At 36.3% G+C, this 16776-nt stretch overlaps 1 protein-coding gene and 1 long non-coding RNA gene across 2 annotated transcripts; one reads left to right on the top strand and one right to left on the bottom strand.

Annotated features, from left to right (window-relative positions):
* The first annotated feature begins 547 nt into the window (after window positions 1-547).
* LOC136802726 (uncharacterized) lies at window positions 548-2021 on the top strand. Its single transcript, XR_010846053.1, has 3 exons — window positions 548-718; window positions 1286-1342; window positions 1876-2021. It is a non-coding gene; the product is annotated as an uncharacterized lncRNA (long non-coding RNA).
* A 9317-nt stretch (window positions 2022-11338) lies between these two features.
* LOC136802724 (uncharacterized) lies at window positions 11339-15689 on the bottom strand. The gene is made up of 6 exons (XM_067059471.1): window positions 15294-15689; window positions 14935-15028; window positions 14683-14799; window positions 14473-14553; window positions 14256-14345; window positions 11339-14118 (listed from the first exon to the last, which is right to left on the bottom strand). Exons 3-6 carry the CDS (start codon window positions 14683-14685, stop codon window positions 11605-11607), a joined length of 2688 nt encoding a protein of 895 aa, XP_066915572.1. The 5' UTR covers window positions 14686-14799; window positions 14935-15028; window positions 15294-15689; the 3' UTR covers window positions 11339-11604.
* Window positions 15690-16776: the final 1087 nt, after the last annotated feature.

Raw genomic sequence — 16776 nt, 5'->3', positions numbered from 1 at the left:
ACCCCTTTCTCACAGACCCACTGGGAACCCTTCCTACTGGAAAAATTGGCCAAGATATCGTCCCCAGTTGAAAATTATACGCTGATTTTCGTCCCCGCTGAAAATAATCAGATGAGCGAATCCTCATTGCAAAATATTGTGCTATTTTTTCCATTCCATTGAATTTTTTGGCTAGAAAGCAATGGAATTCAAATCCTCAGCCATTAGAAACATGGGACTATCAACAGTAGCGTGGTGGGTCGGCTACAATTTGGACAAACTGGGGCAATTTCAGGAAACTTTGATTTTGGCGCACCGTATTAAAAGTAAATATCTTTGTAAAAATTAGTAATAAGAAACGTCTTTTTTCACTCTTTGTATTTCGGCACCACCCCCCCCCCCCCCATAAAAAAAGGGTTTTGGTAATTCAATAACTAGTAATTCAAAAAAAATACTGACATTATTGACGGCGCTGAACATACGCCGAAACCGATAGTTTGTTCCGTTACATTGGTTATCTTGAAAATCACACTTTATATTCATTCATGATTTCAGGTTGAAGTTTACACCAAATTTGACGGAAAAAAGTATTCCTACATAGTAATGGAATATTGTCACAATGGTGATTTAAGCCATTACTTATCACCTGCTCCATTCGTTGAGGAGCAAAAAGTAAAGGAATTGTTCCAAATCATCGTCAAAGGTGTCAACAATGTCACCAACTCGGAATTTGTCATCGGTAGGTTTTAATAAAGTTAAAAATGTTTAAATGATTGCACCGATATACCGGGGAAAAATCAAAATATAATAGCCGCCTTCTTTTTCACCGTTCAACAAATGATTGCGCCGATATTCATAAATATACAAGTTAGCAAGAAGTATCAATATCGATAGTTTTTTCTAATCTCACTTATCAATGCGTATGAGAGCCATGTATAGGCCGGTCTCCACTTGCGCACGCTTCGATCGCACTTTTTCGAGCAAACCTTCCACCCCATTGGTCGAAAGAATAATGAAGCAACTCCATTGGCGCGATCTGTGACATAACGGTTGAAAAAATTTGAAATGTGTTTAAGTTTTTTTTCGAGCGCGCGCTACATTTTTATGACGTAATCTTTTTTCCAAGCAAAAAGGATTGAAGCCAAAAGGTGTGATGGCAGCGCGCGCAAGTGGAGACCGGCCTTATCACTCTTAATTCAGGACTTTAGACAGCCATTCGATTTATCTCACTCGTTAGGATTCCGGCTATCAGATTCTGCTACGGTCGATTTTGATGTTAATATTCCGTTTTTTCATTTTTTTTCAGCGACTTAAAGATGGAAAACATCTTTGTTGACAAAAAATGGCGAATTGAAAATAGCTGGTAAGATTTTTTATACTAAATGAAACATCCGCGCACTTTATCACACAACTTTTTGAAAGCTAAACCCACAAATTTGCCCAAATTATAACAGTTTACCGTGAAGTCGGGTACTCTACCATTTTTGTTTTGATTTAACTTTTGTATTTTAATGACCAGCCAGGTCATTCAATTGAGGGCTATGCATATTAGCCTCCACTGATGCAAGTTACCCGACCTCACGGTATGAGATTCAAGAAAATTTCTTTCAACTGTAACTGTTTGATGAATGCAACATCCTTTTGGGCGTTATAACAGATTAATCTAATAAATCAAGAAAATCTAAAATAACAAACTAGAAATTCACTATGCCCTCTTCCACAAAAACATCACTTAAACAAATATAAAGGTACAGATTTTTCTGTACGTTAATAATGTCAGGTCTGTCTTTAGAAATTAATAATAACTCTTTGAGCCTCAAATGAAATTTATTTGATGCGTGCCCAACAATTTTAAAGTCATTAATTGAGCAAAATATCTATTCCCTTTACTTTTAGGCTTTGGAGTCTCCGAATTCTTTGAAGATAGCCTTGATGGCCTTTTGAGTAGCTGATGTGGGACAACGTCTTACATGGCACATGAAATGATTCGAGGTCATCTTGGAGACAGCATCCGTTATGATGGCACTAAGTCAGACAATTGGAGTCTTGTAAGTTTATTTCAAATTTGACAGTTCTAGGTATTTTTTGTGCCATTTTATTAGAACATGAAGCTTGATTTTAACAAAAACCTAAGAACAATTAAAAAAAGCCTTTCTCAGAGAATAAGAAGAGTTTGAACCAAAATTTACTGGTTTCTATAAATAGAAATTTTATTACTTCTTACTTCTTCTTTAGCTCGTGCTCGCAGGTGCCAACATTTAGTGGTTAGGGCGAAGGCCAACCATATCCTTCTTTTTCTTTTTCTTTTTCTTCAAGACCTCTTTGCAGAACTCGTCTGCTGAACGACCATCGAGCACGTGAATTTCGAGTGTTTTGGTTGGTCGGCCACTTTTCTTGTTAGCGTTGTCGTTCAAAAGCAGTCTTTTGACGATGCTGGTGTTCTTCTGTCTTGCAATATGGCCAAGATAGTTTTGCTGCTGTCGTTTGACGTATTGAAGGATGTCTTCAGTCTTACAGACGCGTAAAACATCTTCGCTTGACATGAAAAAGGGGAAATTTTGTTCATTGTTTTCATCGATTCTTCTTTCAAAGCCGCCTCTCACCATCTTACGAAGCATATTAATGTAGGTGGATCGGATTCGCTGTTGTTGTTGTTGAGTAATATTCCACGTTTGACAGGTTCGACTGTGCACCATTGTATTTAGGAGTCAATCTCTGCATCTCCTGTTGAAGGTTGATTGAAGTGTATGTCGTCTCCAAGATATCTGAACACTTCAACATTTTCGATGACTTGATCATTAAGAGTGACGATAGATTGAGGATACTCATCTTGGTTTTGAGACTTGAAATTTATTAACATCGTTTTGGTTTTCTTGGCGTTTATTTGGAGGTGAAAACGAAGAAATGTTTCATTGAGAGTTTGCAGTAGAAGCTTGAAAACATCATCTGGAGTTTGTGCTAATGATGTTGTTGTTTTATGATACAATGATTCGAGTAGATTTATTAGGGTAGACTCGACTTGCTCAGGAAATCTCTGGTAGATAGATTCGAAAAGCCAATTTCGCACAACGTGGTCGAACGCGGAGCTCAAATAGACGAATAGGAGATATAATGGCTTTTGTGTTTTGTCCGAGATTTGTTGAAGTCTTTTTGTCACATATATGCCGTCTGCGGTTCCTCTACCACGTCTAAATCCTTGCTGCTGGTCGAGCAGTTGTTCGTCATACCAGTCTTTAAGTCTATTCAAGTTATTATCACCATAACTTTACAAAGACTTGATCCTACTTATAAACCTCTGTACCATGATGGGTCTTTTGTACTTCCTTTAGCTTCTCCTTTCCATAAGGCAATAAGCTTTGAATGACCCCATGATGATGGTATAGATTTCGTCGTCCATTTTTAAAGAAGTATTAATTCGAGCTCTGATAATAGCGCGTTTGGCTGCATACTTGAAGAATTATACAGGAAGAGCGTTTGAGGATTTACCATTCTTTAAAGATTTGAGGGTAGATACAATTTCGTTCTTTTCGGATGAACTTGCAGGTAATTTGTTGCACAATACAGCAATATAATCTGGTATATCAATCAGTTCAATTTCATTATTTTATTGATTATTATCTTATTTTCCATCTAACATGAAACTTCCATTTTGAACGCTTGATTACTCTCAATTTCGTATGGATTTCAATCCGACATTTTGGCTATTTTTAAGTTAATATCAATAAGTGATAGATGATTCTATCAAAGAGTGCTCGATGATTAGGACCAGAGCTTCATACAGTGTACAAGAAAAAACAAAATTTGAATTACTATAATTAAAATTTTGTTTTTTCTTGTAAACTGTATTTTTAAATCATCAAGACAAAGAAAACACGAAAGATTTTGGCTTAGATCGGTCATGGCATCTCTGGGGTCGTTTGCTCCTGAATAAAATATTGTTTCATTAAAGTTTGTCTCAATATAATCTGCAGCGGAGACAAAAAATATATTTTTTTTTGGACCTACCTTGGAGGTCCTATAAATTAACCGATGTCCGTCCGTCCGTTCGTTCGTTCGTTCGTCCGTCTGTTACCAGCTTTCCTCGAGATTGGCTCATTAGTTTTTTCTGATTTTTGGCACAATGATGCAAAATGATAATGCCCAAAATGTGACGGAGCCCGATTTTCGAAAAAAAGTCATTTCCGGCCGAAAATGCCGGAAATATGCCGGAAAAACCGGTTTTTTGGCATTTTCTCAAGATTCCATCATTAGTTTTTTCTGATTTTTTGCACAAAGATGCGTATTAGCAATGCCCAAAACTTGGCCGAGTCCGATTTTTGAGAAAAAATCTTTTCTTTGCATTTTTTTTGCATATTTTCATCGGACTTTTTCCTTATAATTGGTTGTTTTTTCACACAAAAACATTGTTGATAGCAATGCCCACGATCAAGCATGGTTCAATTGTCACTAAAACTGATTTTTGAAGCCGGAACTTTCTAAAAATCTCCGGAACAGCCGATTTTCGCTGGAAAAACGGTACTTCTTGAATTTCTCGAGCTGTACTTTATATTTTTTTATGAAATTTTGCACACTGATGTAAAATGACAATACTTAAAAAGTGACGGAGCCCGATTTTCGAAAAATATTTTTTCCCGGCCGAAAATGCCAGAAATATGCAGGAAAAACTGTTTTTTTTGCATTTTCTCGAGATTTTATCATTAGTTTTTTCTGATTTTTTTCTCAAAGATGCGTAATAATATTGTTCAAAACATGGCCGAGTTTGATTTTTGAGGAAATTTTTTTTCCGGCCGAAAATGCCGGAAATCACCGTTTTTCTGGATTTTCATTAAACTTTTTCCTTACAATTGGTTGTTTTTTCATTCAAAAACATTATAAATAGCAATGCCCACTATCAAGCATGTTTCAATTTTCAATAAAATTGATTTTTGAAGCCGGAGCTATTTAAAAATCGCCGGAACAACCTATTTTTGCCGGAAAGACAGTACTTTCATCATCAGGTAGGTCCATTCAGCATCTAGCTTGTTTTTTTCTTTTTGATAATATTCCCCCTGGAGGTTATCATTAAACAAGGCCACTATCTAATTCGAATTCTATCAAAAGTTTTTCGTCCCCGCTGCAGATTAAATTGAGGTAGAATTAATACCTCGGATGGACCCAACAGCTGATAGGTTGAAAGTGATTTTACGTTACTTACCGCAAATCAGTTGTTGGGTCCGTGATGTAAGGTCAGAAGACATTGCAATGGTGCACGAGAATCTTCTAGGACTTATAATACTCGTTGGCAATTCAAAACTTGACAGAAATATTGTAAACTTTATGTAGCGTAATGTTAATAGTTTCCTACTTTGCTTTCATGATTCAATCAAAGTTTTTGTACCACGAATTTTGGGAAGTATCATTTGCATTTTAGAATTAAGGAGTTAATTTCTAAATCAATCTCATTGTAACTTCGACTACTTCTTTGTTTTTATCCGATAGATTGTTGACGTTATATGGTTCGATTTCGGACATTGTGATGACGTGTACAAAGCACTTGTCGATGGATTGAAAACCATTCATATCGATAACTGGCTCCAGGTACCTAGTCTATTTGAGCTTTCAATCTTTTTCTCAACTTCAGTTGAGCTAGAATCTCAGAATGTTTTTGAGTTTGTGAGTTTGTGAGTTTGTTTGTCTACAAACTTTGGGGCAGCGTAGAGAGCGGAATAATCGGTTTAAGGAGCTGAAATTTGGCACACGCCCTCCTTATGTTAAAACTTAGGGGTAGTTTTTTCATTTTTTGGAATTTCGATTTATTTTCGCGAGTTATCCCCATTTCACCGGGATTTTTCGCTTATTTAACGTCATAAAAGTCAAAATACAAAAATAGAAATTTTCAATCATGTTGAAAAATATTTGACGTCAATTTATCTAGGTGCCAAAATAAAAGGTTGCTCTGCCACACGGAAAAAAATTCTTTATTCTAAATTTACCTACGACTGAGCTTTCTCTAATCCTTCTGAGTACTCATCGCTCTGGCTTTTATAATTGAACCTTCCCTTTCCTGAGTGCCCATCAAAGAAGGCTTTTTTCACCCCGCGTTTGCAATTTAGCTACCTTATCCCGAGTATCCATCACTCTGGGCTTACCAGCAAGCTTTCCCTAATTCTGAGTGCCCATCACTCTGAGTTTACAACTGGGCCTTCTCTTATCCCGAACGCCTATCACCCTGGGTTTACAATTGAGCTTTCTCTTATCCCGAGTAACCATTACCCTGGGTTTACAATTTGACCTTCCTTAATCTCGAGCGCTTATCACCCTGGGTTTACAACGAAGTTTCTCTTATCCCGAGTAACCGTCACCCTGGGTTTACATCAATTGGACCTTCCTTAATCACGAGCGCCTATCACCCTGGGTTTGCAACGGCCTTCTATTATCATGAGAGCCCATCACCCTGTTTTAAAAAAGTGTTTACAATTGGGCCTTCCACTTTCACACGTACACTGAAGTTGAGCCCAGTGCTTTAGCACGTTACAGTTTTTATTGAACTTAGTAAAAGACAAACGTCAAAAAGTCGTATATTACACAACTGTGTTTTTACTGTTCTACTATACGTAATTTGTAAAAAAAATAACATTTGCGTTATTTTTTTAAGACTACGCGCTATTACGCGTAGGATTATTGGAACCAGCTCGGGAATCGGATGTAACGCTTTATCGACCGCCGGAGGCGGTTTCTTTCATAGTGGTACGCTAATCTCGTTTTGCCTAGGCTCATTACTTCGTCTACCATTTACTTTCGGTTTTTTTAACTAGTACCCAGGTGTTTCTCTTTTTTTGGCTGAATGTCTTTTATTCGGAATTGAATAATCGAGACATGAAAAATGACTATATTGTAATCTGTTTTCAATGAATAATCTAAAATGTACTGGAGATGACATGTAGGCGTTAATAATGTGCGCGCGCTCTTTCGCGAACGTGATGCGTGATGGAAGGCGGTCGTTTCAGTGTGGTTTAGATCCACACTGTGACCTAGTTGTAAATTCTCGATCGACTAAGGGCCTATGCATTCTAAGATGTCGAGTCCGCCTGGATCATAATAAGCCACTTGGAACTCAGTCCACTCAGTCTCTCGAAAAATTAGACTTAGCCACTTTCGATTTCGTATTATCAAATATAAACAAGACGACTCAGAGTCGAAAATTTCGCAAAGTATTTGATTATAGTGGGGGCCACTATGTCGCTAGCCTGGGCTACTATGTCGCGAAAAAGCTTCTCGTGTGCAGCAGCTTGTGCAAAGGGATTTTATGATTGAATATTGTTCCTTGAATGTAGAAGATCAAAATTAGAGAGGTGGGGCCGGGTGGGACCACCCGCTGCCATGGAAACTAACGTCATTGGTTACTATGGCAACCAAAGTAAAAAGTAGTCAAAATTGAAAAAATTTTTGTTCCATTCGAAAGAGCATGAAAAACTGATAAAGTAAAAGATCCCAACCTATATCTGAAAATGAATACCTTAAAGGAAGTAATTTTGGCGGGAATTTAATTTGGCGGATGGCCGAAAAAGTTTTTTCAGAGGGAATTTAATTTGGCGGATAGCTAGATAAATTAAATTTGACGGGAATTTAATTTGGCGGTTGCATGATATTTTTGGCTAAAAACGTTATTGAATAAGCAAAAAAACCTGTTTTAAGGCTTGAAATAGCATGAATTTGGGGAATGCGTGAAATAATTTAAATTTGGCGGGAATTTAATTTGGCGGATGGAGGAAAAAATAAATTTTGGCGGGAACTTAATTTGGCGGATTTTGACTAAATCCGCCAAATCCGCCAAATTTTCTTTCCGCCAAAATTTCTTCCTTTAAGGTGAGATATTAAGGAAATAAGGCAAAATGACGTCATGAAACGATGACGTCATCGAAAAATAAAGATTTGTCAAAATTCAATTTTTTTTGGAAAGAATACCTTCCAGTGGTGGACATAAAATATTATTACGAAAAAGTCAGAAAATCCTTTTTAAGAAGTGTATTAGCCAAAATTGATATTTTTAAATTTTGCCTGTAATAATGTGCTGACTGGGCGTACTCCCAAGCTCCAACCTTCGACAGGCAAAAATTGAAAATATCAACAAGCTGCTGCACACGGGAAGACATAGTGGCCTCTAGTCTACTATTATTCTTAAATGAAATAATCATATTAAACGACTGGGGAATACAAGGGTTGAAGAATGTCAATCGGAACCTCTAACATAGAATAAAGTTACCCTTACAGAGACAAGGCGAAAAAGTGACTCTTAGAGCACATTTTTAAAAAATGTTCTAACCTTCTAGAGATTTTTTTGACTTTTCAAGTTTCGTACCTTAAATAATTCCGAGATTTGGGAAGGTCAAAAACAGAACCTTAGCATCAGCATATACCTGGTATATACCTATTTATGCCTAAGTATCCCCATTAAAAGAATGCAATAAATAGAACGGGGCTAGAGCTATATTGTCACCCAAATGTGAACTGTCCCAGTGTGGCCAAGTTACATTTCAATATCATACCAATATCTTTGACTATTTTATTTACAAAAATATTAAAATGTTTACACCTTGTAGATAAATCAAAAATAACCTGTTTCAAGGCTCGAAAAGCACAAAATTGGAAAATTACATAAAAATTTTAAATTTGATGGAAATTAATTTAAATTTTTAAGGCCAATTTTTTTTCTGCAAAAATTTTTTCCCTTAAAGCTACTGCTACTTTGTTACTGCTGTTACTTGCCTTACATCCATATCATTGAGACGTGGAGTTACATATTTTTTGAGAATTTATTGATTGACTAGTAGGAAATCAATTTTGGAGCAGGTCGATCAAATTTGATTGACTTTCATTTCTTTTTTTTTATGAATAACCAATCAATGTGTTCCAATATTCGATAGGTAATGAAGCCCATTAGAAAATTTTGAGTATTGATCATTAATTGGATTTGAATGATAGCGTAAAATCATCGAATACCTATCAATTACTGTACGTTGGTCTAATGTCAACATCCCCTTCTAATTTCAACATCCTTCTTTAAAGTTAAGAATAATTGGAAGGTCAGAATCGCTGATGAATCGCTAATCTTTGCTTAGCGATCAGAGAAGAAAATACCTTTTGTCTATAAGTGATCCCAACCTTCCTATTATTCCTATCTCTAAAGAAGGGTGTCGGAATTAGTAGAGGGATGTCGACATTAGACCAACTTACGGTACCAGAACCCATCGATAGAAAATAAATCAATTGTTTTGAGTGGGAGTCTGGCACTGTATAAAAAAGTTTGTCTTTGAGTTATATATCTATCTATCTATCTATCTATCTATCTATCTATCTATCTATCTAAATATTTAAGTAGTAACAAAACATACATGTTCGTTCTCCCTACATATAAAAACATTTAACAAAAAAATATAAATGAAAATAAGTTTGATTCATTCGGGTTGACCGGGTGAAGGCTCGTACACTTTCCAAGTGAACCGCTTTGAGTGGGAATCCTCAACTTTGACGCCTGCGTAGCAATCGGTTGGCAAATGATATCATACTCCAGGATGCATCGTCTCTTATTTTCCCCTATTTTCTACTTTCCTATCTTCTATCCTGATTTTCTATCTTTCTCAAGTGTTTCTAACTGTTTTTCTTTTTCTAAGTATTTTTCTGAAATTTGCCCGTACCGGTGAAACAGGTCTCCCACCCCGGCTCGAACCACAAAATGCAAGCAACCTTGGTTTGCAATCCCAATGCTTAACCGCTTGAGCTAAAAAAGGGACAAGACCGTCCCGAAGCGAGGGGGGAAAGTGGGGAAAGAAAGGGGGAGAAGGGGAAAGTAAGCGAAAAGCAAAAGACGGTAGCAAAACCTAAATCCCGCCTGGTCAGGGTAAAATATTTCTTTAAAAAATAAACACAGCAATTACATGTGAAGTATTATTAGATTTTGCATTAAGCATTACCCAAGCTAGGGTTCGAACCTAGTCAGGGGTGGATATTTCTTTTTTGGAAAATAAAAATAACATAAGTGTAAAATGTTATAAAGAATAAAGAAATATAGTGTTAAAGCACTTTTAAATTCTTTAAGAATTTGTTCTCATAGCTTTTTTGTGTTTTCCAAAAGAGTCGTTAGTTGATTATGAGAAAAATCTTTCCAAAATCCAAACGTTATCATTTTGACAATCATACACCATATAATACCCAGAAAAAAGCTGAAGAAATATGATCCTGATCATAGAAAATGTCACGTACACAAGAAAAATATATACATATAAAAGAATAATCTATGAAAAGCTGCAAAATATAATATCTACAAGTCACGTGATCACTTTCACTTCCATTTTTTCTAAGAATTACTAAGTCTTTTTGCTGAGAGGCCATTTTTTGACACTTCAAAATCTTGTAAAAATCTTTTCGTTGACAGATCCATTTTTTTACAGTTTCAATTCTCTTCCTTGAAAAAGCAGAAGCAATATGTCCCTATTCCTAAAAAATGTCATGTACGCAAGAAAAATATATACATATAAAAATTATACTATGAAAATGTGCAAAATATAACATTCTACAAGTCACGTGACCACTTTCACTTTCATTTTCTCTAAAAATTACTAAGTCTTTTCGCTGAGAGGCCATTTTTTGGCAGTTCAAAATTTTGTTAACATCAAAATAAATTTTAAGTAATTGATGAACTTGAATGATCTCAAACAGCCATGATTGTTATTGTAATCTTTGAATTGAACGTTGTATGTTAAGAACAAATGTTAGAGTTTTAAGATATAAGTGTTAAGAAGTAAAATTGGACAGAAGATTTTTTCAAGTACCAGTTAAAACCAAATCCAACAAATTCAAAATAGGTTCAATCATGAATGTACATAGTTTAATCTTTGTTAGCTTTAGCTTTCTTAGCTTTCTCTCTTTGTTCATTGAGCCACTGTTCATACGGTATGTTGTCGGTTAATGGACAATATCTTGAACCAGTATCTCTATACCAGCCATGTCCTCGAGCTGATTGTCCACATTTTTTACAATTATAGTTCGATCTGGGTTTAATATTTGAATTCTTGGATTGTCGGTGAAGAGTTGTTTTGGGTATTTTTGACTGCTGTGATTGACTTGTCTGATGTAAGGGTGGTGCAATTTGAATTGGTGAACACAAAGGACTTGGAAATCTTGGCTGCATCGTTAAAAGATTTGGATTAAACATCTGAAAGGGCGGCTGTTGGATATACATCAGCTGATTTTGGAATGGTGGTGCGTAATTAGGTGTGAAATTAGGTGTTGTCATTATCAAATTAGTCGCAGGCGATTGGGCATTCACTGAAGGGTATGTTTCATTTGACACGGAAGGGACGTCTGGGTTTTTCCTTTTCTTGCTGGATGGTTGACAATGAACATCCAAGTGTGCCAAACCTTTCTTCTTACGATATGTTACTTTCGACATGTTGGAGCGATCCTCTGGCTCATCGAACGTCATTTGGTTAATTGTTCCCTGTGTTATGGTAGGTTTCGATAATGGTTTTGGAAGGTTGATGCTGTTGGTGGTGTTGATTTCTTTGGGTAGATTTCTTCCCTGGAGGAGTGTTGTGATTGTTTCACTTCTGGTTTTATTCTTTTCCCATAGCCGAAGAGTTTGTTCATTTATACAATACAGTTGCATACCCGTTTCATCTCTAAGCAGAGTATTATTGCTCTAATATTGTTGTATTGCTCTATTATCAGGCTCCAACGTGAACGAAATTTCTTTTTGTTATCTTTACAAGTGGTGACATGGGCTGGAATCATAATACATAAGTGGATGCAGATTGCTTCCACCAGTCTGCTTTTCGATGGAGAGAAGGCTGCTGCTGTTCCAGAAAGAAATGAACGTGCCATTTCTGTAACTTTAACATGGCCAGCTTCTCCATTTCCGTTTCTTCGAGCGAATCTACCTTTTGTTGACTTCTTTTTTGTAGCTTCATATTTCAGAGGTTTTTTATCGAATTCCTCAAGATTATGGTACAACTGAACGATGTGGGTTTTTTCTGACGATGATAAGCTGATTCCTTTTGTTTCGATCAAAGCTTTTGCCAAATGATCAATTTTTTGCCAACCTGGTATGCCTCGGCTATCGGTCGAATCATCTGTTTCAGTGATTGATTGATCTTTCTCATCATTTTCTTCAAATTCTTCGCTAGAATTATCTCGACCAACAACAAGACCTTCAACCGCGAAATCTATCTCTTCATCTCTTTCATCTTCATCACTTGAATCACACTCCTCGTAACTGGCAGCCATGTCACATCCTTCATCGATCTGTTCGTCAACATCCTCATCTTCAAATGCTTTGTTACATTGACTGTACAAGAACTCCATCCCAATAATCTCGTTGCAACTTTTGTTTGGTGCTTTTTGATTCTCGTCAAACCTTTCATTATGTACCTCCAGATGGAGTTTGTTGAATTTTTCCACTAACTTCAAATCAAAACTTTTCAGCGTTGAAAGAGAACCATCTATTGCATCTTTGCGATTGGCATTCCAGCGCATCAATCCGTCTAACAAGTAAGCCTGGAAGTTGAGGGCATTGGCACTTCTACCTGGTATGAAATTCTTTATGTGTTGGTGGAATGACTCGAGGGAAGTACTACCCCTAGCACATCGGTAGACTGGTAGTTCCACGGTTCCTTTCTTTTGTGTGGATACTTTGGTGTAGAGCTGAATACCATCGGGATCAAGGATACACCTGACATGGCACTTTTGTTCGGTCCAAACATCCACCATATCATCTTTCAGTAGGGGAACACCAACTAAATCAGTAACTCCGGTCATTTCAAGAATAAGACGTTCAATTGATTGGATTATTTCATCATGGGATCTGGTCTTTCTTTGGCAATGGCGAGCAATTTCTTTCCTGTTTAGCGACTTCAAGATGGTTGCATCAGATGGTTCCTTGTTTTCTATCAGCACCATTTCACTTTTCTTTGCTTCCAACAACAATCGGAAATCATCCTGGTTCCATTCGAAGATACAACCAGAAAGTCTCTTTAAAAAGGTACCATACAATGGATGAGATTCTGTAGTTAATCCAAGGGCTAGGCGACGCATGTAATGCCATATATCGAGACACACAATCATGTATTTCCAATCTTCATCATCAAATAAAACTTTAAAGACAGAAGGACCATCTTGTCGACAACAGTCTCTATCAGTATAAAGGATTTCTGGTAGCTTGACTTTTGCTCTTTTGTATCTTTGCATTATACCATTTGCTATTGGTTTAAGTGCTTCCATGCTTTCAGAAGTTGTCACGATCAATTGCAAAATTGACCCATATTCATTTCCTAGGTTTGTCACCCACTTAGCAGAATCTTTATCATTTCCTGCCAGCTTCTTCAAAATTTTGTTTGTCGAGTCAATTTTAAGTACTCTTCCAAACACTGATGATATTGCCCCTTTAATCTCCTCCTTCCTCGACCAAACATCTCTGACATAAGCGGCTAGAAACCATTGTGCTCCAGGTAACTCACGAATAGGTTGTGCGATATCATAGGTTGTCATATAATCAGCAAAGAACATGCGTTTACGATGTAAAAGACAATCAGCAAGGTACGCGATATTTTGCTTTATCCAAGTTTCAGAATGAATTTCTTTAAGTGTATTCAGGAATGCATTAGGACTATTCCCAAGTGTTCGTGACTTGAGAAAAGAGATTAAGGAAATGTCACATCCATACTTTAAAGTCAGTAAAGCCGGGAATTGTGAGCGAATATGGATAGAAAGCTGGTCTAACAAGCGATTGTCCCATCCAATAAAATTTTTACCACATTTTCTACAACTAACTTTCTCAGTCCCAAGATAATACCAATCTTTGATGTCGAGGACAATTCGAAGTCTTTTGTAGATGCCACTTGGTCTTAATTCCTCATTTGGACAATTGGGACACCTAAACTGATATTTGTGTTTATGTTTTGGAACCCATAAACAAAATCGACGGCGAAAGTAATCACTAGGTATCGGTTTTTCATTTTTACTGTGGGGGTTTGGTTTTGGTGGTTCATGCCATATTTTGATAGGCTCTACAAGTTGTCCAGTGGGTGTAAATAAGGTTTCATTAACCCATTCAATATCTGCTTTATTTAGGTATTCAAGCCACGTAGTCGGCATTCTAAGCTCCAGCTAAAATTAGGATGTGTTTATATATGCTTGGTGTATCTCTGAACTATATATACTTATATGGAGCAAAAAGGAAGACCAAACTTTATAATTTTTTTTAAATATTATGAACCAAATTTTAAGAAAGTAAAGATTTATACCTCGGCTGCTGTCGCAATTGATGGGATTGTAGAGTTTTTGCCTGTTTTCGCTTCAGTTGAACATCCACTGTTGTGTGATATTTCTTTAATCTGATAAAAAAAATGAACTGTTGTAAAATATCATTAGCAATATATATATCATCAAATATATACTTATTATTTGTACAGAAAAACTGAGCTAGAACTAATATTATATAAAACAAACAAACAAACAAACCTTAGATTTCAGTACAATTGGTTTTGTTGATACAGTTCTACATTCAGATTTCGACGTTGAAGAAGAAGAGGTAGTAGTATGCTGGAAAATAAAATTGGAGAAAAATCTTTAAGTTATGGAAAACTGAAAACGTAAGCAGTCGGAAGAAATGCTTTTGATTTTGCTTAAAAAATTGTAACTATGCGAAAATAAAAATTTTGAAGTCCTTACCATGCTTTCTTTAGCATGTTTAGAACTGTCACTTAAGTTACGTGGAGTTTGAGGTTTGCGTAAAACAGGAATAGCCGATGGTGCTGAAGAGCGTTTGTACGGTGAAGGTGTAGAAAGCTAAAAAAGTAACAGGGGTGAAAGGTTAAGGAACAAACATTAAACGAAAATAGCACTCTAGAAAGAATAATCTTAAACGTAATTCTGAAATTCTTTTAATCTACTGTAGATACTACTAAAATGAAATTTATATACCTGCAAGTTTTTCTCGTTTGGAGTGTTTTTTTGGTGACAGGGATTGAATATTCCTTGGAATGGAGCGTGGAATACTTGTCTTGTGCGTTGATGGCTGAGGACGTTTAAAATAAGAATAGAGCGTTACTGTAAAATAACTACTTACTGTAATAACCCATACCTATTCTGAGTGATGAAACCTTCAAATTATCTGTGAACCAGAACTCCAGTTTGACAATCCTTATGACTAGAATTGAGAACATCTTACTATGAACTCATAACAAAAATACGCAGTACCATCCTATATATAACAAAGAAGAAATCAGCAATAAATTCAATTTGAAAATTGCCAATGGGAAAAAATATCATCAAAGTCTCACCGATATCTTTGTTTGCATTCCAGCGTGTGAAAGTGTCCTTGACAACAAAAGTTTTGAGTTAACACTGCTTGGTAATAATTGTTGATACTTTTGGTACATGGCTTGGTTTGTTTAACTTTGGTATCAGTACTGGAATATTTTGTTTTTTCTTTTTATGGTAGCCGCACTTGCAAATGATTGGTTTTCCATCCATCATCGACACCAATTTTCTGAGTTCTGTTATGCGCCGGGCAATTCTTAACACCAAAGTACTCCTCTTGACGTCTTTTGTTACTTGTGTGTCGGCCAGTTGAAAAATGGAAAGTTCCATCTGCAAAGTTTTGCAAGCGTTGCTTCCAATCTTTCTCACTTAAACCCTCCTTTGGCATATTTAATTTCTATCTTTATCTTTATTCTAAACATAAAAAAACCATACCCTTTCATAATGATTCACTTGACTTATGTGAGGTAAAGGAGTCAATTTGCCTTGTACAGATTCAATTGATAAATAATTGATATTGAACGAACTCCCTCCCCTCAGTTTGCGAACAATCATATCAGATGAGGGCAATTCAATTTCAATTTTACATACATAATAAACTTTTAGCAAATTATTACCTAGACTGACAGACATCAAGGCACCTATCCCTGTCATATTTATCAATTGAAAGTTGAGACTAATATCTATCTAGTTTACAAACTCAGTGTATAGTAAAAGCTGACTGACTGAAATGTGATGACTGTCAAGGTAGTAAGATTGGACATAACTTCGCCAAAAATCAAGCAAATTACATGAAACTTGAACCAAATGAAAGCAAAACAAGCCAGCAACAAATAATATAAAAGCCAGTTCAAGTTTTGCATAAAAAATGGCTTTAGATTTCAGAAATCTTACTGAATTTAAGAAAAAAATTCAGTCAGACTTCTGAACTGCCTTCGCTTCAGCCAGCCATCTTTGTTGTTGTTTTTTCGGAAAAAATCGGCCAATCAAATTCAAGGAAATTTCGGAACGAATTAACCAATCAAAACACAGTATTCAGACATTTCGGAACGCGCCATTGTCTATTTCAGAACATTTCAGAAAAATGCTTTGTTCAAATCGGAACGGGAACAATAGAAGAACAATAGATCAGTTCCGAATAGTTCCGAATAGTTATGGGACTCATGGGGGAAAGACTGTGACACAAGACACGGCAGAAAGCTGTCATAGACCTTTTTTCAAAGAGGCCACCCTGTTGAATAATTATGTAGTCCAGCAGAAAAACAATGATAAAACCATGGATAATCATTACAATATGCATGATACAGTAATTATGCATGGCTCTATCATTGTTTTTATGGCTGGACTACATAATTATTCAACAGGACGTCCTCTTTGAAAAAAGGTCTATTCACAGATACTTATAGTGTGTAATTTACAGACCATAATTAAGAAAGCTCCCAACCCTACCGGTGCCCCTACAAGGATCCCTACGGTGCTACGGGATACAAAGTTAAATCTTAG

The sequence above is a fragment of the Clytia hemisphaerica genome, unplaced genomic scaffold, assembly GCF_902728285.1.
Source record: "Clytia hemisphaerica strain Z4C2 unplaced genomic scaffold, Clytia hemisphaerica genome assembly, whole genome shotgun sequence".
NCBI classification, from domain to species: Eukaryota; Metazoa; Cnidaria; class Hydrozoa; order Leptothecata; family Clytiidae; genus Clytia; species Clytia hemisphaerica.
This window is presented reverse-complemented; position numbering and strand designations above follow the sequence as displayed.

Excerpts from the sequence above, each read along its gene's own strand:
- LOC136802724 (XM_067059471.1), bottom strand. Across the intron at positions 14,346-14,472 it reads CAATTGTACTGAAATCTAAG|ATTAAAGAAATATCACACAA; the intron begins GTTTGTTTGTTT and ends TTTTTTTATCAG. Across the intron at positions 14,119-14,255 it reads CAATTGCGACAGCAGCCGAG|CTGGAGCTTAGAATGCCGAC; the intron begins GTATAAATCTTT and ends TCCTAATTTTAG.